The 26,007-nt window shown below is 42.7% G+C and overlaps 2 protein-coding genes across 14 annotated transcripts in view; one reads left to right on the plus strand and one right to left on the minus strand.

Moving 5' to 3' along the window:
* Positions 1 to 4,581: 4,581 nt before the first annotated feature.
* LGALS8 (galectin 8) lies at positions 4,582 to 25,468 on the plus strand. 12 transcript variants are annotated; one of them, XR_012628207.1, is made up of 12 exons: positions 4,582 to 4,890; positions 10,916 to 11,053; positions 13,353 to 13,441; positions 14,160 to 14,370; positions 15,025 to 15,141; positions 16,988 to 17,014; positions 18,395 to 18,483; positions 20,358 to 20,523; positions 20,995 to 21,279; positions 22,313 to 22,761; positions 23,383 to 23,474; positions 25,203 to 25,468. XR_012628207.1 is itself a non-coding variant. In XM_074863201.1 (9 exons), exons 2-9 carry the CDS (start codon positions 11,012 to 11,014, stop codon positions 21,142 to 21,144), a joined length of 891 nt encoding a protein of 296 aa, XP_074719302.1. In that variant the 5' UTR covers positions 8,614 to 8,720; positions 10,916 to 11,011; the 3' UTR covers positions 21,145 to 22,244. The 12 variants fall into 12 exon arrangements, 1 of the variants encoding a protein (XP_074719302.1); XR_012628209.1 differs by having other exon boundaries at positions 4,582 to 4,832; XR_012628206.1 differs by lacking the exon at positions 4,582 to 4,890 and adding an exon at positions 8,614 to 8,720.
* The window catches only part of HEATR1 (HEAT repeat containing 1), a 39,441-nt gene continuing 36,591 nt past the window's right edge, over positions 23,158 to 26,007 (minus strand). For both annotated transcript variants that reach the window (XM_074863198.1, XM_074863199.1), the window contains exons 42-45: positions 25,155 to 25,309; positions 24,619 to 24,777; positions 23,796 to 23,904; positions 23,158 to 23,378 (exon numbers count right to left, since the gene is read on the minus strand). In XM_074863198.1, the coding sequence (XP_074719299.1) occupies positions 23,290 to 23,378; positions 23,796 to 23,904; positions 24,619 to 24,777; positions 25,155 to 25,309 (512 nt within the window). In that variant the 3' untranslated portion in view covers positions 23,158 to 23,289. The remainder of the gene's footprint in view (positions 23,379 to 23,795; positions 23,905 to 24,618; positions 24,778 to 25,154; positions 25,310 to 26,007) is intronic.

The following is a 26,007-nucleotide window of genomic DNA, read 5'->3' on the forward strand; positions in this document are numbered from 1 at the left end:
GAGAATCCCATGGACACTGAAAAGGCTCTACTAGACTATCAGTTTTGTTCCATTATATCTTTCTCCTATTCGTGTGTGAGGCTCTCTTTCCCTTCAGGGATTTCCAGTTCTTTGGCTGTCATCTCTGTGCCTGCAGGATAATCACAGTGGCCCTTTCCACCCACTTTAGCTTCTATGAAGATGTCCAAACCACTATATTCTTTAATTCCTGCAGCTCTATTTAAGACATGGTGAGCCTTATAACTGTTCTTCAATAGCAAAGGTTCAGTCCTGTGCTCCCAGAGCCCCTAGTTTTGCTGTGAGGTCAACTATGGGGCATCCCCAACAAAATGGTGACAGTATCCAGTTGCCTTATTCACTGCATGCACTTCCCTTTGATCTGCAGAGAGGAAAGCAAAAGGGCTTTGGGGCTGTCCTTTGGAAGCCTGCCATAGAGGACAGGGTAGTCAGCATGGCCCCGTGTGCTTGTTTGGAAGTAAGTTGTACAGAAACTAAACCATACTTCTTCCTGAATCACTACTGAATAATGGAAAGCTGTAGTTCAGTCTGGACAGTGCTTTGTGCAAGAGACTGCGTATTCTTCACTGTCTCAAACTGACTGCCTCCCATAGTTCCAAGGCAAGCTGTTAGCAAGTGGAAAAAAATGTAAATTTTGCCTTACAGTGGTTTAAGTTGGGTGACACTGTTGACTTGTGGCCAGACATATTTGGAAGTTATTTGTCAGGCAGCAGAATTGTTTAAACAAGGTCAAAGAATGTGGATGGCATTTATAATAGTTTAAAGAGCAGCCTACTTCTGTAATTTTTGCAGCATATCATGTCCTGTGTCCATGAAGGAAAAGCAATTAGTTATTCATAACTAATTTCAATATATCTTGTAAGTCTTAAGTTTTGGGTCAGTTTTGCACAGTAGGGCAGAGCACCATTAAATGAGGACTTGGGCTTGTTGCCTGTTTTGACAGAAAAGTGCTTTCCCTTGCTGCTGAGCTCAGCTAGTTCTGATTGCATGGCTATGATTGGTTGTTAGCCATAGCTGAGTGGGCAAGGTATGGATCTACTGGTCAGACAGGCTGAATATGATGAGCACTAAGAAGAATTTATTTGGAAGGGTGGAGTCTGTAGTATTTGTGAGCCTGTATCTTAGCCAAGGACTGGGACTGACTCCATCTTACAAGAAACAGATGGCAAAGAGGAGTTGACAGACCTGGGAAAGGCTTGCATGTGCCCTCTGTTGGGGCGAGGGCAATTGAACAGCCAGGGGGACTTACTAGTTGGTTTAATCTCTGTATTTTACCTTTGTAAAATGGTGATTCTTGATTTCAAAGGCAGGTCGTTAGGGTAGATGTATATTTGTTACTGTGGTAATGAGTCACATGAGAATCTTAAATGTGAGAAAGATAAAGCAGTGCAAGTCTTATTAGAATGGGATCAGCAAGGTTGGCTTTGGCCTTTTTGAACTCTGACATGTTGGGTTGGGCTTGTTCAGGCTTTGTTTATGGGCCTTCACAGTGCTATGAAGATGAGGATTAAAATTGGAGAAGAGATGAGAAAGAAGTAGCTTCTGTCAGAAGTACTTGGTGAGAAGTAATGTCTATGGTGTTAACTTTCTCTTTCCTTGAAATAGTTTCCTTGACTGAAAAATCTTAGTTATTTACAGCTGCATCTTTCAACTTTTTTTGAGAAAGTTCCAAAAACAAGGCCAAATGTAATAAATGTGTCTGTGTATCTGTGTACAGCACGAGGTAGATATACAACTTTATGTATCCACATGAAGGTGCTTTTTTTATTATAAGTTTGCTTCAAAATTACCCAATACTTAGTTTGGGAATGCTTTTTGTCTCCAAAAATAACCAAAGTTTCATGTTGTTGATGACTTAAAACACATTCACACAACTAAAAAGTTTCTTAACAGGAAGAGCCAGGATATGAATAAGAAAGGGTCAGACAAATCGTTACACTAGCAATAGTATCTTGAGTCTAAGCTGAGGATTTTTTTTCATGTTTGTGCCCGATATATGTGAGCATCCCCTACTCCCCTCAAGCTGCAGTTCATTCACAATCCCATAAATAGTTTATTAGATTTTTTGGTCCTAATTTACTTTTGTCTCTATTTTCTCTGAAGCTGAGGTGTTCACCAACTCAAAGGTCTATTAAAAGCCTATTCCCCTCTAACCATCAGAAAACACCTACCATCTCATGGTGAGAGGTGATACTATAGCCCTCGTATTTCTCCCTTGAAAATGCAGCAACACTGAGGGCAAGTGAGCCCGTCTGTAACTTCAGAGACCCAACAGGGAGATCCAAAGGCAACTGCAATGGGGATGATGGTGTAGCTAAGGCGAGAAGGTCTAGTCCAAAGGATTTGGGGTTCGGTCACAGTCTCTGGTTTGGAGAACATTGCACAGTTTTTGTTTTGCACAGATGCGTGGTGTTTCTTGTTTTTTATCTCCCTAGGTAGGTAGGGACTGAGGTACTATGCTTGTGTAGACCATGGCACAATCATCTATTGGAGGGGCAGACAGGGCAGGCACAGGCACAGGTTTGCTCTAGTATCTATTGCAGTGCAAATGAAGAAGTGATCCTGACTGCTTTCAGAATCCTAGGGTGTTGTGTCACTGATTTAAAAAAGAAGGAGCAAGTATGTTTTAAGGGTTATATGGCCTATAATAGGTTTTCAAAAGGACCAGTGACTTCTCTGTAACTCATTTGTCCTTTGGCCCTCATACCTAATCTGTATCTTGTTTGCTTTTATGCTTCTCATCAACCTTTTGCTTTAAAAAGCAGGCTTTGCAACAAAAAAGTAGACTACTTACTAGTTTCTGAAGTAGCAGTAACACTTTAAGCTTTTGAATGGGTAAGCCCTTTAAAAAAAAGAAAGACTTTTTATTTTGTTCCCTGTGATTTTGTAAGATTTGTGCCTTTAGGCTTTAAACTGAAAACTGGAAGATCTGAATGATCCCTGGAGCTAAGTATTGAGGTATCAAGGAGGAGGAATGTCAGGCCACTGATTAACTTGTAACTAAGTAACAGCTGAACCAGCTGGGCTGTCAAGTGAAATTTTAAGGTTAGTGTACCAGGAAGTGGTGACTCATGTCCACTTTGAATCTAAAGCCTTTCAAAGAAGCGAGGGGAATAATATCCATCAGAAAATTATGTAATGCACAAACACCTCCACTAAAGCTATGGGAGACACAACAATGTCATGCTTTTGAGATCATATGGAGTCCTTACACATAAAATTTCTGAACAGTACAGTGTGCTAGAGGCTTTACCCCTGTGGCCTGTAGTACTATATAAACTGGGGGAAGAAATTACAGTTATTCTGGTACCACACAACAATATAAAAATGATTAGCTGGGAGTAACTTCCACTGGGTAGATTTCTTAAGGGGGACTATAGCTTACTTTGATTGCCTCACTGCAAAGCTAGATAGTGTGTATATCCATCAGCTTTGAGGGAGAAGAAGCAAACTTGTCATAACCCATATGTTTGATCTGTTACCAGCCTGTTAAGGACTCTTGATGAGACCTGCAGGGAGCCATTGAGGTTATTAATATTGAATGGTCATAGTGGTGCATTACTATATAAGGAGTATGTACAGTGGGGAGAAGCTTCTGGTTTTGGACGGAATTTTTCTTGCAGGATATTCAGACAGCGATTTATTAAAATATACTACATGCTGCCCTGGATCGTGTTGTGGAGGCCCAAAAGTTGACCTAAAAATGAATCGGGCAAATTCATGGTCTGCTTACTCAGTAAGATGGTGCAATTGTGACCTCTGGCTCAGAAAGTCCTAAAAGCTGATGGTCAGCTGAGTGTTGTACTGTGTGCTTGCCTCGGTTCTCACTCTGCTCTTCTATGCAGCTCATGATGGCCACTATCTGGAATGGTCGTGGCTACATGGCCCTTTGACTTTATGTGGTACAGCCAGTTTTGTCTCTACCAGACCGCAGATGTCTTGTACCAATCTCAAAAGAACATGAGTACTTAGGAAGCTATTGTGGTACTGTACGCACCAGAAAAAGGACACATGTTGCCAGTGGGGCAGCCAACCCTACCCCTGTATTAAAGTCAGCATAACTTTGGGCTTTGGTACCTAGGCTAGGAAGAAAAGTAAATAAACATATCTGAACATTGAGAAACTGAAAGTGGTGTAAAAAAGAAAAAAATAGTCCTTGTTGTGAAAACAGTCTTTGGGATAAGCTGACTAAGCCAGCAGCTGTGCAGATGTCTGCTTTCAAGAGATACAGACAGGGTAAGGGAGTCTGCATGTCAGACAGAAAGTGTCAAGGACCAAGCCAAACTGTGACAGGCCCTCTGTGTATAAACTTTGTGTAAACAGGGTAAGTGGGGCTGCGTGCCAAAGAACAAACTGGGAGTTACAGTATATGGGCAAACTGAGTTAAGGTCTTTGCCTCAAAACGACCACCAGAGACCACCAGAGACCCTTCCCCAATTTTAGTACGTTTGTGCAATGTATTAACATATGTATACGGGTTTCCTGGAAATAGGCGGCTACTTCTTGGAAATAATATGAATATTCATTTCTTTTACTGTATATAAGGAGTGTGCCTTTCTCTTTCAGTGTGCATGATAGGAGGAATTATCCCCCATGCATCTGTTACACAGATGTTACATACATCTATTACAATAAAGTAATGCCTGCTTTCTAATGCTAAACTGAGTGTTAGAGAGTTCTTCATTTACAGATTTTGGAAACAGTTTTGTCACCCAGATGGAACAGTGTTTCTGACACTCAAGGGAGCCACAGGATCGTGAGGATTCCAGCACCACTGAAGGTTTTTTGGGGAGATCCTCCAATCCCCTGATCCGGTGAGTTCAGAGCAAGACCCCTGGCATTTGTTAAGGCATTACTAAAAGATATACCCAGGTAATGCTTTCCTGCTGGAATGGACTGTAAGGGATTTAAGGGGGTCTGGATGGAAAATCAACCAGGCTTGATTGCACGCAGAGTGCCAGCCAGGGTACTGGTTACTGTCGAGTTCATAACTGTAATTTGTATGTTTTGGTTTTGTTAGATATTGTAGTGTTTGTGCATATAACTTGTTTGTTCTGTTCTAATATGGGGTCCAGTCAATCATCTAAGGGGTCTGAGGGAGGTATTTTAAAGGAGTCGCCTCTAGGATGTATATCAAAACATTGGAAAGATGTAAGAAGTGATCCCTTTACCAGGAAACAATTAATTGAATACTGTAATCATTGGTGGCCAATGTACATTTTAGAAGATCAAGAAAAGTGGCCAAAGAATGGGACCTTAAAGTATAATACCATGTTACAATTAATGTTGTTTTGCCAGCAGAAAGGGAAAATGGGATGAGATGCCATAGGTGAATTTGTTCTTTGCATTACGGGATAATTATGATGTACATAAGGAATGTGGTTTGATTGTAAGTGAAAGTGGTGTATTGGTACTAGAGGCAGAAAATAAGAAATCGCCTCAGCGTTGTTGTTCATCATGTCGCATCAGCAGGTGATGCAAAGGAGAAATGAGCAGGAAATAGCAGCACAGGGTGAAAGGGGGTTGAACGGAAGGCAAAGGGAACAGAGGGATAGTGACTGGGATAGTTTCAACGAGGAAGAAGGTTTCAGTCCAGTGGCGGGTAGGACAAGGCGGGGAAATGCTCAGAACATACAAGCCCCTCTCAGGCAAGAGGTAGGAATGGATGGACCTGTTAGGTAAAGGTGCCCTTTTCAGTATCAGATTTAATAAATTGGAAGGAGTCTGCTGGGTCCTGCCTAAGGAGAAGAGAATGGTGCTGGAAAAAGCTCAGGAGGAGGATGAGAGGCTAAATACAAGGGATGGTCCAGATTGTTTTATGCCAGCCCAAGAGACAGACTGGAATCTAAATACAGGGGCGGGCAGATTGATGAATAAACAGTTATCAACAGTTGATACTATATGAAATAAAATGCGGGATACCCAGACCTAAAACCCTTGCAGAACTATATCAGGTGGTGCAAGGTAAAAGTGAGGACCCCTCTGCATTTTATGAAAGATTGTGTGAAAACAGCATGGAAGTGGACAGATTTGGATCCTGAGGACGAGGCTAATAAAATGACTTTAGAAAATAGACTAGGCTTAGACTTGCTATTAAAGAACAAGGGGTGTGTGTATGTCTTAAATTAGACAAGGAGCACTGCTGTATCCACATCCCAAACATCACTGATAACCTGCAAGAACAATTAGAATGAGAAAAGTAGCAGAAGATAGGAGAGTGATCAGAGATACAGCAGAAAATAATTGGCCCAACAAAATCCTCCAAGAATTAGGTGGATGGTCTCTAAAAAAATGGTTAGTCACATTGTTGGAAGGAATAATTTAAGTAGTGATAATTATAGTTGTTATAGGAATCTGCATAGGTTGTGCTAAGAGGACCATTGAGGAAACTATATATGGAATTAGCAATCTGCAGTGGCTTAAGGAAATGTTTGTGACTACTGTAAGGATAGTAGCCATGTGCATTTTATGTTATATCATGATTCAGTGTGTCCCTATAATCGCCCAGTTTGTAACTAATCTGTGTGAACTGATCAAACAGGATAGGTATTATTATTATAAGGATGAGACTCCTGAGAAAATCTTACAAGTCTCCAAGGGGGGATATGTTGTAAAAAAGAAAAAAACAGTCCTTGTTGTGAAAACAGTCTTTGGGATAAGCTGACTAAGCCAGCAGCTGTGCAGATGTCTGCTTTCAAGAGATACAGACAGGGTAAGGGAGTCTGCATGTCAGACAGACAAGTGTCAAGGACCAAGCCAAACTGTGACAGGCCCTCTGTGTATAAACTTTGTGTAAACAGGGTAAGTGGGGCTGCGTGCCAAAGAACAAACTGGGAGTTACAGTATATGGGCAAACTGAGTTAAGGTCTTTGCCTCAAAACGACCACCAGAGACCACCAGAGACCCTTCCCCAATTTTAGTACGTTTGTGCAATGTATTAACATATGTATGTGGGTTTCCTGGAAATAGGCGGCTACTTCTTGGAAATAACATGAATATTCATTTCTTTTACTGTATATAAGGAGTGTGCCTTTGTGTACATGATAGAAGGAATGATCCCCCATGCAGCTGGTGCCAAATAAACTAACACCTGCTTTCTAATGCTAAACTGAGTGTTAGGGAGTTCTTAATTTACTGGGTTGTAGTAACAGAAGTAACCTCTTACAGAAAGTTCTGGATAGGCCTAAAAAGGAAAAGCAGCCTGTTACATAAAGGGAGGAATGGTGTTTTGTATTGTGGAGAGGAGGAGAGTTGAACAAAAAGGGACCCATGAGAGGTTTTGAAATGGGTTGATTTGTGCCAAGTCAAGGGGCTTCTCTTTTTTAAGTAGCTCACCATCAGTTGGTGGAAATTTTATAATTGCAGCTGTGTGTAAAATACTGGGCCAAGTAAGTATGACTCAGTATGTTGTTACCCTAACCCTGGGCAATGACTTGCTGCCCTGACAAGTACAGGTTGTAGGCTGGGAAGCAAGGACGGGGGTCTGCATACGAAGTCTCCTTCGAGGAAGTAGGATAGCATGTGATCACATAGTTTGTGGCACTCCGCTGGAAAGCAGGAGGAACTGGGGGGCAGGAGCAGCAGCCGAAGGGCAGCACGTAGCTGAGGCCGCTGGCGGGGCTGGAGCAGTGCCGGAGGGACACCCGAGGGCCGGGGCTGGAGCACTGCCGGAGGGCCGCTGGCGGGGCTGGAGCAGTGCCGGAGGGACGCCCGAGGGCCGGGGCTGGAGCACTGCCGGAGGGCCGCTGGCGGGGCTGGAGCAGTGCCGGAGGGACACCCGAGGGCCGGGGCTGGAGCACTGCCGGAGGGCCGCTGGCGGGGCTGGAGCAGTGCCGGAGGGACGCCCGAGGGCCGGGTCTGGAGCACTGCCGGAGGGCCGCTGGCGGGGCTGGAGCAGTGCCGGAGGGACGCCCGGAGGCCGGGCCTGGCTGTGACGCTGCTGGGGCTGGCGCCGCTCGGATGCAGCCCTGCTGCCCGGCAGGGAAGGCCCCAGCCTCTGCTGTGGAGAAAGGCAGATGTAAGAACAGGCGTTTACTGCAGGAAGAAGGGAGCAAACATAGCAGCTCCTCTAGCAAGAAATCACAGGCAGGCTCAAAACAGTCCTTGGTTGTACCCTTCTTTTTCTATCCAATGAAGTGGTGTTTGTTCAGCCATCTGACTGAATACGAGAGAAGGGGTTAAAGTGCCTGGTCATCAATTTAGTTCAATTTTCCCAGATTTTTGTGTGGGCTTTAACTGTTACTAGCATGGGCTGTGTGGCGGTCAGCAGCTTACACTGAAGCATGCTACAATTATACAGGTGCTCGTACCGAACTCTATCCAAGCCGGTTTTGCTGACAACAGACTCAGCGAGCAAAATATCTGCCTAAACTATTCGTTGTCACTATTGGACTCGGTCACACAGACACAAAAGCTCAGTGTCAAACGGTGCTCAAACACACCCGCAGTGTCAGGCGCCTTCCCGGGCGAGCGGAGCGCAGCCACGCCGGCCCCCGGAGGAAGATGCCTGCCCCTGGCTGCAGCCGGCCAGGCAAAGGCCGCCGGGCTCGGGCCCAGGGCAGAGCCGGGGCCGGGGCCCGGGAGGCGGCCGGAAGCCGTTGGGCGGGGCCAGGCCGGGCGCGGAGCGGCAGCTGCTGGCGGGGGTCGATGGCGGCGCCGGCCGGGCTCGGCCCGCGGGTCTGCAGGCGCCGCTAGTCACGGAGGTAGGTCGAGCAGATAAAGAGGGAGCGCCCCGTGGGGGGGAGCCGGGGGGTAAAAGCAGTGATAGCCGCCCGGCGTGTGCCAGCCTGCTGGGGGGAAGGGGCTGCCCGGGGGGCCGGGAGGCTGAAGGAGGCGCTCTGTGGAGCCGGGGCTTCCCCGCGGCGCCTTCAGGCTGAAGCGGCCGAGGCTTCAGTGTCCTTCTGGTGTGCCGTAGTGTTGGGTTTGTGGCCGGGGGCGGGGGGACGGCGCTGGTGGGTTGTACTTTAATTGCGTGCCGGTATCCAGAAAGTATCTCGCGTATTCTCTTTGCAGAAGTCTTGTTTGCCTTGGTGTAAAATCTAGCTTTGATGATAAAGTCTAACGTGAGTTGCCCTCATGAAAGACATTTTCTGCATGTCGCAGTGGGACAGCTTAATAGCTGGTGGTTGGCCTTTCTGTTTTCCTGTCTTCGTTTATCGAAGACGTTTTTGGCTGCTTTGTAATGTGTGAAACAACAGGAAAGCATACATATCGTTTTCAGTTCTAGAAGTATAGTCAGGAAACCTTAACTTAAAGTGTTGCGTACTTAAGATTTGGTGTAACGTGCTGACAGTGGTTCCTTTGACAGAAGGTTACAGGAGAACCTTGCAGTTGCACACCTATCTCCTTGTTTTGTCAAAAACAGAGCTGGAATTGCAGCTTTCCCTCATTATTGTGATCTTTTCAATAAAAAAACCTAATAACCAAACAAAAAAACCCCTCAACTGATCACTTTGCCATAGTGCCACCTGGTCTGCCAAGACTGACAGTTTTGTTCCAGGATTCTCTTTCAGCAGGATCTAGATTGCTGTTGCACACCCAGGGAAGTTCAGGTGCTGGACACTGAGTTGTAGGTCTGGGTTTCATTTTCGTGGGTCTGCTGTGTGACTTTCCAGTGCTAGAAGCAGAATTATTGCTTGCTTTGGTCTTGATTCCCTCCTTTTGAAAGTGAAAACAATGAAATTTGCCTGCCTTTGCACACTCCTGTTGCAAATTGGTGGTAGTATCCCATGAGAAGGTCAAAGGGGCAAAACAGTTATGCAGTGTAGGCACCTTATGTTCTCTGGACTGCATTCTGGTCTTCGGTGGGAGACCTTCTGCCCAAATCTCCCACAAGATAAGCCAGATATTGCAATGTGCCACTCTGTTGTTGAATCATTGCAGAAGATTAACCCCAGGGCCCTGTGGAACAGGTCACAGACCTTGGGTTTTTGGTTTGTTTGTTTGTGGTTTTTGGGGGCTTTTTTATTGCTGTTTTGGGGTTTTTTTTGTTTTGTGGGTTTTTTTTGGTTTTCTTCTAATGTTGCTGGCAGTTGTCACACAGTAATGATGCTAGAACCCTCACCTTTGACTTTTTCCCTGTCTGCCTGTCATCACCACACAGTTTGCATGCTATTAAGCTGTTTCTCCAGAATGTGCAAGAAATAATTACTTAGCAGTTTCAGTTGTGCCCTGAATTTTGGTAACTGCATTAGAAGATTTGTTAAAGAAATTACAGTGTAGCTGGATATACTCACGTGCTGTTGTTGCATTTCTTATTAATACTGTGAATTTAATGCAAGTTTTACAAACTCCTGTAGTTATTTGTGGAGTTCAGGGATTGTATGTGCTGGAGGAAGAAACATAAAATGCCCTTTGCTTCCCTGGTATGTCTTTGCCTTGTATCTCTTAACTTTATGTAAGATAAAACTGGAGCAAGTTCATCCCCTAAGGCTTGTCTGCCTTGGGAAATCTGGGGATAGCACAGAAAGTGTTAAAGGAAACAGAAATGGTTGGTTGTTTGTCTTGGAAAAACTGCTTTTGTACTGTGATTCTTTTCCCTGTCTGCAGGCAGGGGTCGGCTCCAAATGGAGAGCTACTAGGGCCCAGCTGAGGGGCTCTGAGTTATCAGTGTTCCCCTGTACGATGATGATTTTTATGTTGGAGTCTGTCTCAGTGTATGTAATCTCAGGAAGCTACTGCCGACTTTGTGTACCTGGGTGCACTATTCCTTGTTACAGTGGCGCCTTATTTCTTTAAGCAAGCCTTTAATTTTCATATTTCAAAACTCCAGCAAATTTCTTGGAAAGGGAAGATGTTTGCATCATTTCTTGTGCTGTTTGAAGTTATATGTTGGAGGGTTTCATTTCATGTAGCGTCACTTTGTTTCTTTCTAATTAAAAGTTTTGTTTTTTTGAAGGGATCCCTCCTTTGTTGCTGCCCGACCAGTGTGTCCTTTAAATACGCTCTAGCAGTATTCACACAAAACTGACAAACTTAAACTGGAGGAGGGAAGATGGCATCCTTGGATGGACTGCAGAAGACAGTCAGTAACCCGGTAACTCCTGTCATGTCAACAATTTCTTCCTTGGGAAATGAGACTTTGCTGTTTTATGTCAAAAGTACTTGTACTGTTTTGCACAGTGAGGGGTTGTTGTGGTTTGAGCCCAGAGGGCAACTGAGCACCGGGAAGCTGCTCGCTCAGAAATGGGAAGGAAAAATTAAAAACAAAAGGCTCCGGAATTGAGATAAGGACAGGGAGAGATGACACACCCGTTATGGCAAAAGACAGACTCTTTAGGGGAAGAAAAGAAGAACATCAATTTCATTCAAACACCATCACCACCACCACTTAATTTAACAATCAGAGCAGGACAGTGAGAAATAGAACCACGTTCCCCCACCCCTCCCTTCTCCCTGGGCTCAGGTTTGCTTCCAATTTTTCCACCTCCTCCCTTGCAGTGGTACAGGGGGACAGGGAATGGGGGTTGTGGTCAGTTCATCACATATTGTCTCTGCTGCTCCTTCCTCCTCAGTGGGAGGACTCCTCACACTCCTCCCCTGCTCCAGCGTGGGGTCCCTCTCATGGGAGACAGTCCTCCATGAACTTTTTCCGACATGAGTCCCTCCCATGGGCTGCAGCTCTTCCCGAACTGCTCCAGTGTGGGTCTCTCCCAGGCATGGCAGTCCTCCCAGCAACAAACTGCTAAAGCACGGGCTTCCCACAGAGTCCCAGCCTTCTTATCGGGCGCAGCCACCTGCTCCGGCGTGGGGTCCTCCATGGGCTGCAGGTGGGCATCTGCTGCACCGTGGACCCCCATGGGCTGCAGGGGGACAGCCTACCCTCTCACCACGGGCTGCAGCGGGGGGTGTCTCTGCTCCAGCACACCCCTCCCCGCTCCCCTCCTCCTTTCTTCCACTGACCCCGGTGTTTGCAAATGAGGTTTTGTGCAATGTGTGGGTAGCTGAGAAGGGGAGAGAGGGTCAAAAGGATGTGTATCTTCTGGCAGAAATGGTCAACACTCTGGATTTAGACAATTTTTGCTGTCATTCCCCTTTCCCTCCTCAAAAATTCACAAGAACAGGTGTCAGCAAATGTATCAGCTTTTCACATCTTCTGGTTTTGCATGATGATACATATATATATATTAAAAAAATAAAAATCTCAGCTTGTCCTTTTATGGTCCAATATTCCATTCAAGAATAGTGTTTCCAGTCTGTTCATTTTTTTGTTGTTAAATTACTGGACCTCTTATTTGCAATTGATCTTTCATTTCAAAGATGTCCTAAAATCTTATACACTATTCCACAGACCAGGGATTTCTTGGGGGAAAAAAATCCAGAAAACAACCTTGGCAGAAATTTTTGTCTGCTAACCAGAGCAAATGCAACATGTGCTACCTTTTATTTCCTTTTTTAATCTAAAGCACAGGTGATGAGATGCAGACTTCTACATTTGCTTTCAGGTCAGTCTCCTGTGAACTTCCACAGTTTTCTGTTAAGGTTCTCCCCTTCCCTCCCTGAAGTGCTGGGTGCATCAGCTGTTGGTTAGGGTAGGGCTTCTGTCAGCATGTCTGAGCCTTTGCCAGAGCGCTGTGCTGGTGTGTGTGGGGCTTTTAACTGACATGTCCTCTTGTATGGCTTAACAACTCCTACCATGCTGCCACTTCAGTTTAGCATAATGTGCATGTGTTACCTTCTTCAGTTATTGATATGGACGAAAAGATAGGCAGGCTTTGAGCCAGACTGCTTATTGTAGATATCATAAAGACCGAGACCCCTGAACAGGGCTATTTCAGTGCACCTTGCAGTTCTTAGCTCAGTAGGATGAGGTATTTTGTTGTGTTTATCATGTAGTTTTTAACTACGGAGACACTCTGTGACAGAGTCTCTTCCTGTCGCTGTTTTCCAAAATGGAGCAAGAACAAGCAAAAAGGCAGCTGCTGTAGTCTGGGGTCAGAAGTGTTGTGGAAGGTGCCTTCTGCTGCCAGCAAAGGGCTCATAATAGTCAGCCCTTAGCAATGAGCTAATTTGAAGTGAATCCTCTTTATTAAAAGTGAGGCAATAAAATATTACCACTCTTCATTTGAGAGCTAGGAATGGAGGCTGGAAATTTTAGTTTTCATTTTATCTGACAAGCTTGGTTTTCATAGGCAAAAATTTGCTGGGCTTTTCCTTCCTCTTATGGTGGGTATTTAAGTGCTTTTCTACTGTTTCTTTTAAATTGAATGCTAGTTGTGTTTATTTTAATGTGTTGGAGCTAACTATTAGAATATTATTTTTAAAACTACTGTGGATTTTTTTCCTCTATCACAAAATGTTATTTGAATTTTTTTTTTTTTCCCACCGTCTTCTAGACCATTCCATATGTTGGGACAATACATGGTGGCCTTGTTCCTGGAAATATGATTGTGATACATGGGACCGTTCCTGATGATGCAGACAGGTAGTGGCTACAGTGTCACTTTTTGCAGTGTCACTGTGTGAACAAGAGTGTAATGGTTAAAATGTTTCCAGGGGTCCTACTTATGATGGTACACAAAGACTTGATCTAAATCCTTGTGATAGCATCAGAATGAATGCAGGCTGAAGTGGTTAATGAAAGCTTTGTGATAAGAAGTGGAGGATGAACTGATTTTTTGCTTTCTGCTGATCCTCTCTTCTCTCTTCTGCTTTGCCTGCTTTGGCAATTTTTTTTCCCCTGTCATAGCATATGTCTGCTTGTCTAAAGAGGTTATCTGAGACTAACAGAATTGATAACTGAATACGTTGTCTGAAGGAATTAACTGAAACTGGGATAAGGAGGTAGGGACTAGTGCATGTGCCCAGTATGGGGGTTCTGTTCCCTGACTTTGCCCAAAGTTCGTTTAGTTACTCTACTGAAGATGATGGGAGGGAAGGTGGTGAACACAGTAAGTGAGGAGCTTACATGATATGAATGATGACCATCAAAGAAATATTTTAGTTCATTGTAATAAATCATGGGACATCCTTTCACAAATGTGTAGGAGTTGGATGAATATGTTTGGTTTTTTTCCTTATCCAACAACACTTGTCGTGTCTGCCTGTTCTGAGGCTCCACAGCAAAACACAAGTGTATTGAACTTTTAGGTGATTTTTTGACAGACTGAGCTGAGTGTGGTTTGTCTTATTTGTATGATTAGATTCCAGGTGGATTTACAGTGTGGCAGCAGCATAAAGCCTCGAGCTGATGTGGCGTTTCATTTCAACCCCCGCTTCAGAAGGTCTGGCTGCATTGTTTGCAACACACTGGAGAGGGAAAGATGGGGCTGGGAGGAGATCACTTATGAGATGCCCTTTCAAAAAGGGGAGTCATTTGAGATTGTCATCACGATTTTGAAGGATAAATTCCAGGTGAGTCTGGGTCAATTCTTTATCTGTAGCCAGTTGTCAGGCCAATAAGAGAGAGGTATTTTGTATACTTAAAATAAATAGTTGGAAGCCTTGGTTTCTCTGTTACATAGGTATAGTCCAACTACAGAAAAGTTTAGAAGCTTTTCTTTAAAGCCATGCTAAGTAAATCAGACCTTTAATTATGTGTTGTTTCCCTCTAAGTTGGATGAGTAAGCAAGTAGCTTCCTGTCGCGGCTAATGGCTACTCCACCCTTCCCTTCTTAGCTCAAAGCGCGGACCTTAGGATAAGCCTGTTTTGTGACTAGTGTAGGACAGTCCTCTTGGAGGAAAAATGTGAGGTGTATTTGTCTTGCTCTGTTAGACTGCAATAATAGATTCTATTAGATTGGTAATATCACATTGGTAAATGATCAGCTGATAGAAGCAAAAGGTGTGAAATGCAAATTTTAGTGTAGGCAAATAAATCTCCCTCATAGTGATGGAAAGAGGGACTGAATCATGGATGAGCTGAACTTAGTTGCTCTGAAGTTTCTAGGACACTTCCTGCTTCTGTACCAACCAGTGTAAAACAGAGATACATGCATACAATTTGATACATGGCCAGAGTAGTGTATATTTAATACAATTTTCCTGTTTTGTTTCCTGTCTCTTTAGGTGTCTGTAAACAAGAAGCACTTGCTGCTCTACAACCACAGAATGAGCCTTAGAAAAATAGATACTCTTGGAATATATGGCAAAGTGCAGATCAAAACTATAGATTTTGTTTCTAATGTAAGTTACATAAACAGCTGACTTGTTTCCTTTTCTCTGTCTTGCTGAACTGCAGAGTAGGATTTATGGTGAAAAGGAGGTAAAGAAAAGCAGCTACACAGTTTAACATCAGTAACAAAATATTTTTTTCCCAGCATTTCAACATGTGAGTGTCTTGTGAGGATCTCTGTCTTCCTGTTTTAGTCTTGAGGTTAGGGGCTAAAGGGTGACAAAGTTTACCGCTTGCAAAGTTAACAGGGCGGATGGTATAAGAATTGATTGGATAATGGATCTAGGAATGGATTAGACTTCAGATATTTGCAGTAGCTCCAAAATGAACTCTTGTTGTTTAGAAACACTGAATACTAAGTTCAGCCACAGCTGTAACTGCTTGTGCACATAACCCTGTTTTTTCTGCTAAAATGACTGAGTTGTTGAATGAATTGGTAAGCAGGAGTGTACTTTTATTTCTGGGGGGCGAGAAGAGGTATCCTTTCGTGAAGACTTTGTGGCTTGATTTGCACTTGGACTAAACTGCAGTGAATTTAAAGTGAATGCAGTGCCGTGCTTCCTCTCAGCTGCCAGCTCTGCTAGAGAAAGTAAACCATCAAGGAGCAGTTGAACAACATATTCCCCTGTGCAGGAAGAGAGATTCTTCTGCTCTGGTAGGGTGAGACTTTATACCAGAAATGGAAGGTGATAAATTCTAGGGAGATACAGAAGGTGAATGCCTTTTCCCTTTCTTCCTGCCACTCATTAAGGTGGCCTACCTACTCCTGTGTAATATTCTGGGTCTGTTCTGTCCCATCCTCACTACATTGTGGGCAAAGCTTGAGTCTCTTGCTGCCAAACATCAGGTCTAACTCGGGTCAGCACACGAATAACTGTTGATAGAAGGTGGGGATTTGGGCCTAAATGGAATGGGGTCTAAGCTTTAAAGATATGTCTACTCACCGATCATTTGCAAAGCCTACGTACAGACTTTTATGGTCCCCATCACTTGGCCTTGGGCATGCTGCCAGAATAATGTTACTTTGAAGCTGTCTGAGTCTTGGTCTTGGAGGACTGACTCCGAGAAGAGCTTGGGGGCAAGCAGGTGCTGTACCTTGGTTTCTGTTGCAAGCACGAAACAACACAGTTGCTTTAGTCTGTGATTGCTGATGCTGTATCCTTTGGGGAAGAGGAATGGAGAAAGGCGATTGTTTCCTTTTTGTCTTTGCTTCTAATATACTCTTCTGAGGAGGAAGATGGAGGCTTGTATTGAAACAAACAAGCTGAAGACACAGTCTGCCAGGGCTAGGCTGGAACTGTATCTCTGCATGGCCATGTTGCTCATCTGTCCTTCCCATGGGAAGGGACAGGGATGCAGGGGGCTGCTCAGAATCCCAAGGCCCCCTGCATGGACCTGCCCTGCTGGTGTTTCTACCCCAGTGAGGAAAGCTCAGTGGGTACCCTCAGATGCTAAGGGCTTAACAGTGCTCTGACTGTTAAATAAAGCCTCGAACTGTAATGAGGTGGTCTTTAGAAATTTCGATTTGGCTTCAGCAATTGATCTTCAGGACTTTTCCTGGGTTTGTAGGGGTTTGGCTGTCTTTCTTTACCATAGCCCTAGGTTTCCATGTTAACAGTTCATCCTTCAAAGAAGCACAGATCCTCATATGGTTCTAAACCAACTTTATGTTAAAGTTCTATGATGTTAGCAGTGGCATCCAAATACCTCTCTTTCTGCAGTCTTTACAAGGTTCTCAGCCATCATCTCCAGGAGTAACAAAGATAAACACAGAAAATGTACTTACCTTTGTAAAAGGTTGAGTGAATCTCCCTGTTGTCTGATAAGCTAGTTAATGTTGTTTGTTTTCTTTTGCAGGCGGAAATGCCAGATGGCTCACAATTTGTAAGTGTCTCTTGTAGACTTGTGGCAAATGTGAAGGGTAAAAAAAATCAAAATAAAAAGATCTCAATTATTCATGAAAAAGCATGCACAGAACAAGGGAATTGAGATGATCATCAGTGAGGTTTTTTAGAGAGTAATCCTCTTTGCTGCTGCTAGTAAAAGTGAAGCTATTTGTTAAATCATTTAGAAAACCCAAAAGATATACACAGCATCCACAGCCATAAACAGAGAAATAGAAAGTGAGGTACCTGAAGTTTTGAAGAACCAAATCACATGAAAACCTTTTTTCAAATAAGCATACTTACTTTCCTCTGCCTTAGGGAATACCTGCAAAACAAAAGTATTCTGCAGTCATATTACGCCAGCTGGCCTTACGTTAATGTGTGTATCTCAGAACCTGTCTGGCTACATCTTCCTCTTGCTGACAGATCCATGCGTATCCTGAATATGCTTCAGGTGGCTGGGTGCAAGCATCGCACCTTAGGGTTGGAACTCACACCCAGCTAGCATGGAGCATAGATGGAGGGGGTGCTCATCTTTTTGCAAAAAGCTGTACAGGTGGTCAGTATCCAGACTGGAGTAAGGACCACGCTCAAACTGAAAAGGGGTTGGAAACCAGGAATGTATATAAATAGCATTTGTGGAGAAGGTGCAGTTGCAGTGAGTGCCATGATTTTAGTTGCCTTGTCACTTGACAGTCTGCCTTCTTCAGTCTTCTTTTCAAAACCAAGTAACATGCAATATTGTCATTTGCAAGTGGTGGAGTTCAACAAAAGAATAAAGCTGAAGTACTCCTTCATTCACTCATTTTCCCTGATCAAAATAACTTCTAACCCAACAGGAAGAAAAAAAGGCTAGTAAAATACTTGCACTATCTACCATTATGAACTGGTGTCAGGAGGACAGAATATTTAGTGGCCCTACTTCTCGTACTTGTGCAGCTGTGGGATACACACCTCGCATGAGTCCTATTCCTTAAAGCATAACTGAAACTTTCTGAGAGGAGAGGTTGGGATGTGTGTATCTGAATAATTACGTGACATATAATTAGTGGAGGGAGTTTTGTGCTTGCTTTTTTTTTTCCATTTTCTTTCTACCCTCCTTCCACCATTACTGGTGGCAGAAGTAGTTGTAAATAGTGTTTATTTTGAACCCAAGGTGGTAGTCTAAAGAAAAAACCCAACACATTGATATGTTTATCTCAGTGTAACTTTTCTGCTATAGTATTAGTATCACAGAATATGTTGGTAGGATTAACTTTAGCTATAAGTGCAGATTTGCAATTGTAGGCTAGATTTCTTCCCGCTATAGTAAAGCTCAGCTTGTATATTGAAAAAAAGTAAATCACAGTAAAAATTTTTACTGGTGGTGTACTTCCAGGAGGTTCCTTATGTTGGGAATCTTGATGCTGCACTTTGTCCAGGATGCACAGTTGTCATTAAAGGAGAAGTGAATAAAAACGCAAAGAGGTAAGTGTTACAGATTTTTTCTGCTATTTAACTGCACTGCTTTTGAGAATGAGGAGGCTTTTCCATTGCCTCAGTATATCCATACTCACTTGCAACTTTGCATCTGGAATCATCTGAAACTTCAGTGCAGTTTTCTCAGGAACCTGCAGGATACCGTTTTAGAGAGGACTTAAAAAACCAGCTCCGTTGTGAAAAGTGAAGGTAAAACCTGAGTGTTTTACCTATTAAACGTGCATCATTCACAAGACTGTGTGTCTGTTCAGGGTTTTCATTGTGCGAGGCATGTGAGTGCACACATCGTACAAAGACAGCTTTTATTCTAAAGAGATCCAAGAGGAATGGGAACTGGCAGAAGTAGGTGGAAGATGAGTGAGTTAGATGAGTTGCTGGTGTGCTCAAATGCTGCATGTTACGTTTCTCTGAATACTTCTTGGACAGCATCCTTGGGGACTGTATAAGCATGAAGGTGCCTAACTGACAACAACTGAGTGATGAAAGCTGGTAGGGGAGTATGAGCTATAATTTTGATAGCAAATTAGGAACAACAGGTTGCGAAGATGACATTTTCCCAACGATTTAAAGAGGGGAGGAAAAAAGGGAGTGCCACATGGGCAAAATGGAGCTGAAGAAATATCTGTGCTTCAGCATGCCCTTTGCTTGAAGGGTGGTTTTGACTCTGCAGAAACATGCCTAAAAAATGAAGTGGTTAGTACAAATGATGAGAAGCATGCTTTTTTACATTGTGTGTATGCATTGCCCTCCTGCTTCCTCAGAGCACATATCTTCCCTGCAGCTGAACAGCACTCAGAGTTCATATTAATACTGGAACCCAAGGTCTAGAAATCTCATCAACAAAGTTTGAATGGGCTTTAAATTGGACAGGATAATTAATACTTAGATAGTAGCATTTGTTTTCCTTCTTTTGGCTTGAAAAGCTTGTTAGGACATTTCAAGTGCTGAATGTACTGCTTATAAGCGTGAAGAGACCTTTGGGTGTTAGTTAAAGCATTGCAGGTTGCCTTCTCTTTATGATTTTAAATGTATAGATTTTTATAGAGTTTATAAGTTATTTAATGTCTTTCACTCAGTTCACACAGTTGTAGATTTTCCTTTTTCTCAGCAAAAAAGAGGACTTCACAGCTTGGAAGTGTGGCTGTTGCTATATTTCGTATCTGGGCTAAGCAATTCTAGGCTTCTCAAAGGAGGGAAATAACCTGACAGCTGGAGTTAATTGGAGGGGAGGAATATTTCCTCTTCAAATGCAGTGAGGTCTTTGCCACAGGTTGAAGCATTCAAACTCACATTTAGGAACCCTGTGTTGTGGACATGTCTTAAGATTGCAAGCATATTCATTCAGCCTGGGCAGAGCTATGCTGCCTACAGAGTAACACTTTGTATGCATGGTGTCCCACCAATCTTAAATGTATGGAGAGAATCCTCAAACTTTTCCTTAGAGTCTAATCTGTTCATTGGCAGAAAGAATATAATGTCTTTAGATAAAACAAAGCCTCCCACTCTCCACTGCCCGAGTTAGGAGAAAGAGATGGTGGAGCAAGTAGCACCATATGTTCCTAGTGCTGTAGGCGAGTAGCACTTGGCCCGCTTGGCTCACTACCTCCTTGCCGAGACAAACAGAAAGCTGTGAGTGATGAAGCAGATCTGGCAGGGTCATGTCCTGCATTTGCTGCCTCCAGCAAAGGTTTCTGTGTGAAGGAGACACATGCATGTTAACTGCCTGATTGTTTCTTCAGGCGAATCATGGTCCTGGCTCTAGAAAGTTCTCAGTATTGGCTAAGGACTTGGTAAATAGCATGGACTACTACATCATGTTTATAAACCCTTGGTATAGTAAACTTTTAAAAAATATCTTCCAGCTTTGCAATAAATCTGAAACCAAGTGACTCAAGGGACATTGCATTACATCTGAATCCCCGAGTGAAAAATAAAGTTTTTGTAAGAAACTCGTACCTTCGTGACAGCTGGGGAGAAGAAGAAAAGGAAATGACCAGCTTCCCTTTCAGTCCAGGGATGTACTTTGAGGTAAGATTAACTGAAACATAGCATAGACTCAGACTGGTAATTCTGCCGAAAGGATTAGCAGTGGTGCTTAAATGTCACTTCACTAATACAGATTTAAATAAAACTGCCTGCCATTCCTGCATTTCAGTGTCTTGAGAATATTTAGGATTAAATGAGACCACAGGGAGCAGAGAAGTGACTTGGTTTCAATGGCAATTTTCTTTTTAAATAGTTGCAGGAATTCAGCCTGTGCTCAGGATGAATTTTAACTGAATTGAGTTGGACTTGATGATCCTTATGCGTCTCTTCCAACTTCAGTTATTCTATGATTCTATGAATTTTATTGAAGTTCCAGTCTTTTAAGTGTTTCTTTTGCATGAAACATTCTTTGTAACAGAAGCAGGGCTTGCCCAGGTCTTGGCTAGATCATCAGGTTGTTTTTCATGTCTTACCAGGGCTTAAAACTTAACTGTTTCTTTTCTTGCTTTTCAGCTGATCATTTTCTGTGATGCCCACGGGTTCAGAGTTGCTGTTAATGGTGTTCACATGCTGGAGTACAAGCATCGTTTTAAACAACTGGGAAAGATCAACACAGTGGAAATCTCAGGAGATATTAAAGTATTAGATGTGAGGAGTGGGTAGTTCTTTTCAATCACTACCAAAAAACCAAAACTTCTTATAATGACAGGTGCCTCCTTGTCGAGTAGAAACAGGCACTGACTCGTGCTGAGCCTGCCTTTATCTATCTAGGCTTCTGTGTCTGCCTCTCTGAGTTAGGTGAGTACCAGAACTGCTAACTGTGAGGTTAAATGCCCATCTAGTTTACAGTATTGTGGCAAGCTAAATAAGTGTTTGCTGAGATAAATCTCCTGTATTACTAAACCTAGCAATATGAAGACGCTGCATCATACTGTGTCTAACAGTTGTACTCGGTATGTTTAAACTCCTACTTGGCGTTCCTTGATAGCATACATTCAGTATCGTGAAGTAGAAACAAGACTGAAATAGGATCTGAAGATATGGTTATCCACACCAAAAGGGACATTGATAATTCATTTAAAATAGAATAATGAAATATACTTTTCTGCTTCTTAAATTTATATTAGCAACTTTTTCCTGAGGCTGGATTAAGCAAACAGTTGACTCATCAGTTCTAACAAAAGGCAAGAAGGAATTTGATGATAGCCTGCTGCTGCAGTAGTACCTGCTCTAACACTCATGGTTATGTCACCTCCTGCTTGTAAGTGGATTAAATCAAACATACAGCAACACTTCTAGCTTTTAGTTTTCTGAGGTGAAACAAATGAAAATGATTTAGGTCATTCCAGTTGCATGAACCTTTGAAAACTTGTTTGATCTGAAATAGCTCCTGAGTTGAAAGTGTTCAGAGACTGAAGTGGATGTTTGTTTTTTAAAAAATGAGGAGGTGTGAACCCATGACTTGGATACTCATCAGTGGAATAGAGAATGGATCCTTTTTCAGTCTTGCATTAAAATGCTATCTATCTGAAACAAGCTGTTCCTATTCACTGTTTTCTGTATGAATGTCAGTCTTAATTTTTATACTCTTTAAAAATAAGTTGCTACTGGCTGTCAATGCATGCCTGAGGGCTGTTCCTACTTATCTTAACAGCTGCTAAGAGTGAAGCAATTTCAAGAATAAGATGTACCCTAAAAGACTGTTTAAGAAAAGTAACCACATTTAATGTTTAAAAAGCGTAAATAAAAATATGTGAACTCTGCTTTTCTCTAAGTGTAGCTAAGTTGCTATGATCTCTTTTTAAAAAGTATGTGTTTTGTCTTGTTTCAGTTATCTTACCAGTATCTCCAAGGTGGCACAGTGAATCCTGAGTAGAGGCCCATTTCACATCAAGCAGTTAGCAATCCACAGACCAGTTAACCTGAGTAGGCCTCAGCTGTGCTGGTGTGGCCTTCAGGACAGTGTTGTGCACCTATTCCTGGGCTGCAAGATAAATGTAGCTGGCTGATTGTAACACAGGGGCTGGTAGGCAGCTCCCACTCAGGAATGGCAGTTACAGCACCTGTGTGTCCTTGCCTTTATCTAATTGTTCAGCAGGGGGTTCTCATGTGAACATTGGTTTTGTTTGACAGCCAACATGATTAATAGTTGTTTTCTTTAAGAAAATCCTGTAAGAGCACAGATGACCACAGTGGGGTAACCTTTCCACAGACGGGATCTGCATGACATGCTGCACCCTGAACAGAGAGGCCTATCCCCAGCACCTGATGGGATGTAAGGTTAGCCTCTTTATCGTGTTGGTTCTAATCAGTCACATTTTAAACCATACTTTACAGAGTCTGAGTGTAATGCACCAGCACCTCCTGCTGCAAAGGTAGTGAGTTTTTTGGTAAATTTGTTAACCTAGCAAGCAATTTAGTCTTGATCTTCAGGTGAATAAGAAGCTAATCCGTAGCAGTCTTTAAAGACTGGGTCCAGGAAGTACCATGCTTACACTGGAGCATGACAGCCTTTCCATAGGGCTTGTGGAATTCAGTGAGTCTTGCATGTTGTCACTCTGTGCCCAGCTACCAGAATTTGCTTATAGCTTGCTCCAGTTTCCCACTGTTAAGAAAACAGCAGTTAAGGAAAAGTCATATAGAAAGTCCCCCGACCATCCAGAAATTATAAACCCAGATTTTTAGAGTATTTTATTAAGAAATTAAGATCTTAGCTCTGATAAAAATTAGTATGATGGTTTGCCTCTAACACTTAAATGTATGAAGCTAACCCAGTTCAGACAAAATTTGAAAAGAATGGTGGTAAACTTAGAAGTAGCTTTGGAGCGGTTCTCCCAAAATGACTTCCAGCTGTTGAATTGTCTTCTGACACTGCTGTTCAACTTCTTCACATTCATCTAGAAAAAGAAATAAAGCAGGAATTACGGAGAATAGTGATTACAAAGCTACCCTGGGAATGCTTCATCACGGCTAGAACTGTCTTCAAACACCAGGTATGAAGTAATTGTTCAAAAATATTTTGGCACTCAGGACTTAAGCAAATTATTTCTACTGGAACACTGATCTAAAACGTGCAACTGGGGAGATGCGTACAGGCTAGGACACTGAAGAAACTACCATAATTTAACTGACTTTTAGGAGTGTGTTGGATACATTCCATTTTGGTTTGCATCCTGCACAGTTTAAGCTACTGTATGCCAATTCATAAGATTTATAGCAACCATCCTGTCTGAATCTTTGAAGTAAGTGGCCCTTATTCTTTCCTGGTCATAGACCAGCTGCCTGCCTTCATTAATGATACTTTAGAACATTACCTTCCATGAGCTCAGCCAAGAATGGAATAGATTCTGGTAGCAGGACCAGGTAGTTCTCCTTCAGTTTTTGTGCGACTTCTACCAAAGCAAGCAGCGCAGCAAATCGGACCTAAATTGAAACAATAATCTTTGTAAGGACACACACATTACTGTACAGTTCCCTGTTTTCTCCTGGCTGCTCTCCCCTTGTTTCCATGTAAGTTTGTAAACTAGCTTTCCCTAGTGAAGGGAAGTAGTCTTAAGCTAACTGAAATCTCAACATCCGGGTTAAGATAATGTCAAAGGAAAAATAGGTTGCAAGAAGCAGGTATGTTGCTGGAAGTTATTTGATATAACAGTGTAACTTCCTGTTACAATGCCACTCTGTTCCACTGCATCAGAAGGACTTAGTACAGTGAAAAACCAAGTACTCCCCCTGAATACATACAAGCTGTCAAATAGGAGAGTCTTAACAAAACTCAATATAATAAACAGGTCTGAAGGTTGATAAATAACTGTCTTCCAGTTCCCCCTCTAAAGTGCCCCTTTCTTCGTATGCAAACAGGTTAGCTCTTGTTCCAACACCTACCAAATCTTTAAAAAACTTAAACCACACAGTATGGAAGACATCCACACATGGAATATTGACTGCTTACAGTCAGAGCAGAAGGCCATGTTGTATACATCTCTCTAGAACTTGGGTGTAGCATAGTACTGTATCAGTATTTTAATTTAGGCTAGTATTTTAGCAATGACTTGGCTAATCCACTTCTGGTTTTTGGGGCACTGTTCTCATTTTCTAACACAACAAAGAAAACCAGTTCAAATTATGATAGCTCCCAACCTTAGGAGAGGCGTGCCTTGTTTTCAGCAGGATCTGGTAGTTCAGTGGTTTCCAAAGAGAATCATCTGCCATTGCCACTGAAAACTGAGCTATGCAGGGTATCAGGTGTGCTGTCACTCTTTCCTGGAACTTCTCATCTCCTCCAAGTGTATTTTCTAGCTGTGGAAGTAAAAAGCTTGTCAAACAGATCCAGGCTCAGATAAACCCAGCCAAAAGCACTTCTAGCTTTGGCTTTCAGGTACTCAGGAATTACATCAAAGAGCATCAGTGGGAGTGCACTGGTCTGCAAGAGCTCAACAACATGCATGAACCGTACAGAATGAAGACGTTTAGGAAGAGGATTAAAAATTAGTAATTAAGAGCCTCAGGCAAAGCAGTTAATTAATACTGTCTGTAGCCCAAAGACAATGAAGTAATTCCTCCCTTTTTGTTAAGGGCGAGGATTAAGACCTGACAGTTAAAAAAGTAAATCTTTCTGATGGGGGCGGGGGGAAAACCAAACCAGCTATGAATTGTTTTTTTGTGTTTGTCAATACCTGATCAACCAGCGGCATCATCAAGGTTTCTGTTCTTTCCTTACTCAGGAACTTCTGGGTGTCAAACAGGAAGAGCTTGTGCAGACAGTCCACGGTGAACTGCAAGAGTAGACAGCTCTTTTCTGTGCTATTCTCAGAGTCAAAAAAGGCATCATCTACATATCAAGGAGAAGAAAAAATATCATCAAAAAATGAAAATACAAAACTTCCCCACAAGATAGAAACATTGCTAGTTTGTGAATATAGCTAAAGGCTGTACTACATAGCAATTATGTACTCATCACTCAGAACAATAAAGTAGATGCAGTATGTTATCTGGCTTTTAGCTAATGCTCTAGCAGGTCTGCCACTGTCAGAGTCAGCTGGCGATAAAAGAGAATAGCCACAGGCTATAGGAAAAGTGCTTGGCCATACCTCTGGATATGGAGAATTCTTCAGGTCACTACACATGGGATGGGCAAATAGTTTCCCATACAAAAAAACCCCCCTATTTTTGCCAAAAAAGCAGAGGAGTCTGAATACATCTGAATACACAGGTAGCATATGAGAGAAGTCAATGAATAAAAAAAAAAAAAAAAGAAAAAAAACTGAGCAGAAACAAGTCACCCTTCTTTCCACACAATTTCATTCTCCTGGAACTCACTGGGACTGACACTGGAAATTTTCATGTGGTCTCAAATTTGTACTAACAGCCCAGAGCCCATGGATAAAAAAAATGTCATTTGGTTCCATCAGAATAAGCAAGATGCCTTATTTATGAGAGAAAGAAGAAATGAGAGGTATATGCTGTGAAGTAAATCCTGTAAGACTAAACTTTCATCAATTATAATTAACCTCTTGCAGCAATTGGAGT

The sequence above is a fragment of the Strix uralensis genome, chromosome 3, assembly GCF_047716275.1.
Source record: "Strix uralensis isolate ZFMK-TIS-50842 chromosome 3, bStrUra1, whole genome shotgun sequence".
In the NCBI taxonomy this organism is placed as follows: domain Eukaryota; kingdom Metazoa; phylum Chordata; class Aves; order Strigiformes; family Strigidae; genus Strix; species Strix uralensis.

Bases quoted from the DNA above. Each gene is read 5' to 3' on its own strand.
- LGALS8 (XM_074863201.1), top strand. From the start codon at position 11,012: ATGGCATCCTTGGATGGACTGCAGAAGACAGTCAGTAACCCG. The intron at 13,442-14,159 runs GTAGTGGCTACA...TTGTATGATTAG, and splicing joins GTTCCTGATGATGCAGACAG to ATTCCAGGTGGATTTACAGT. The intron at 15,142-16,987 runs GTAAGTTACATA...TTTCTTTTGCAG, and splicing joins CTATAGATTTTGTTTCTAAT to GCGGAAATGCCAGATGGCTC.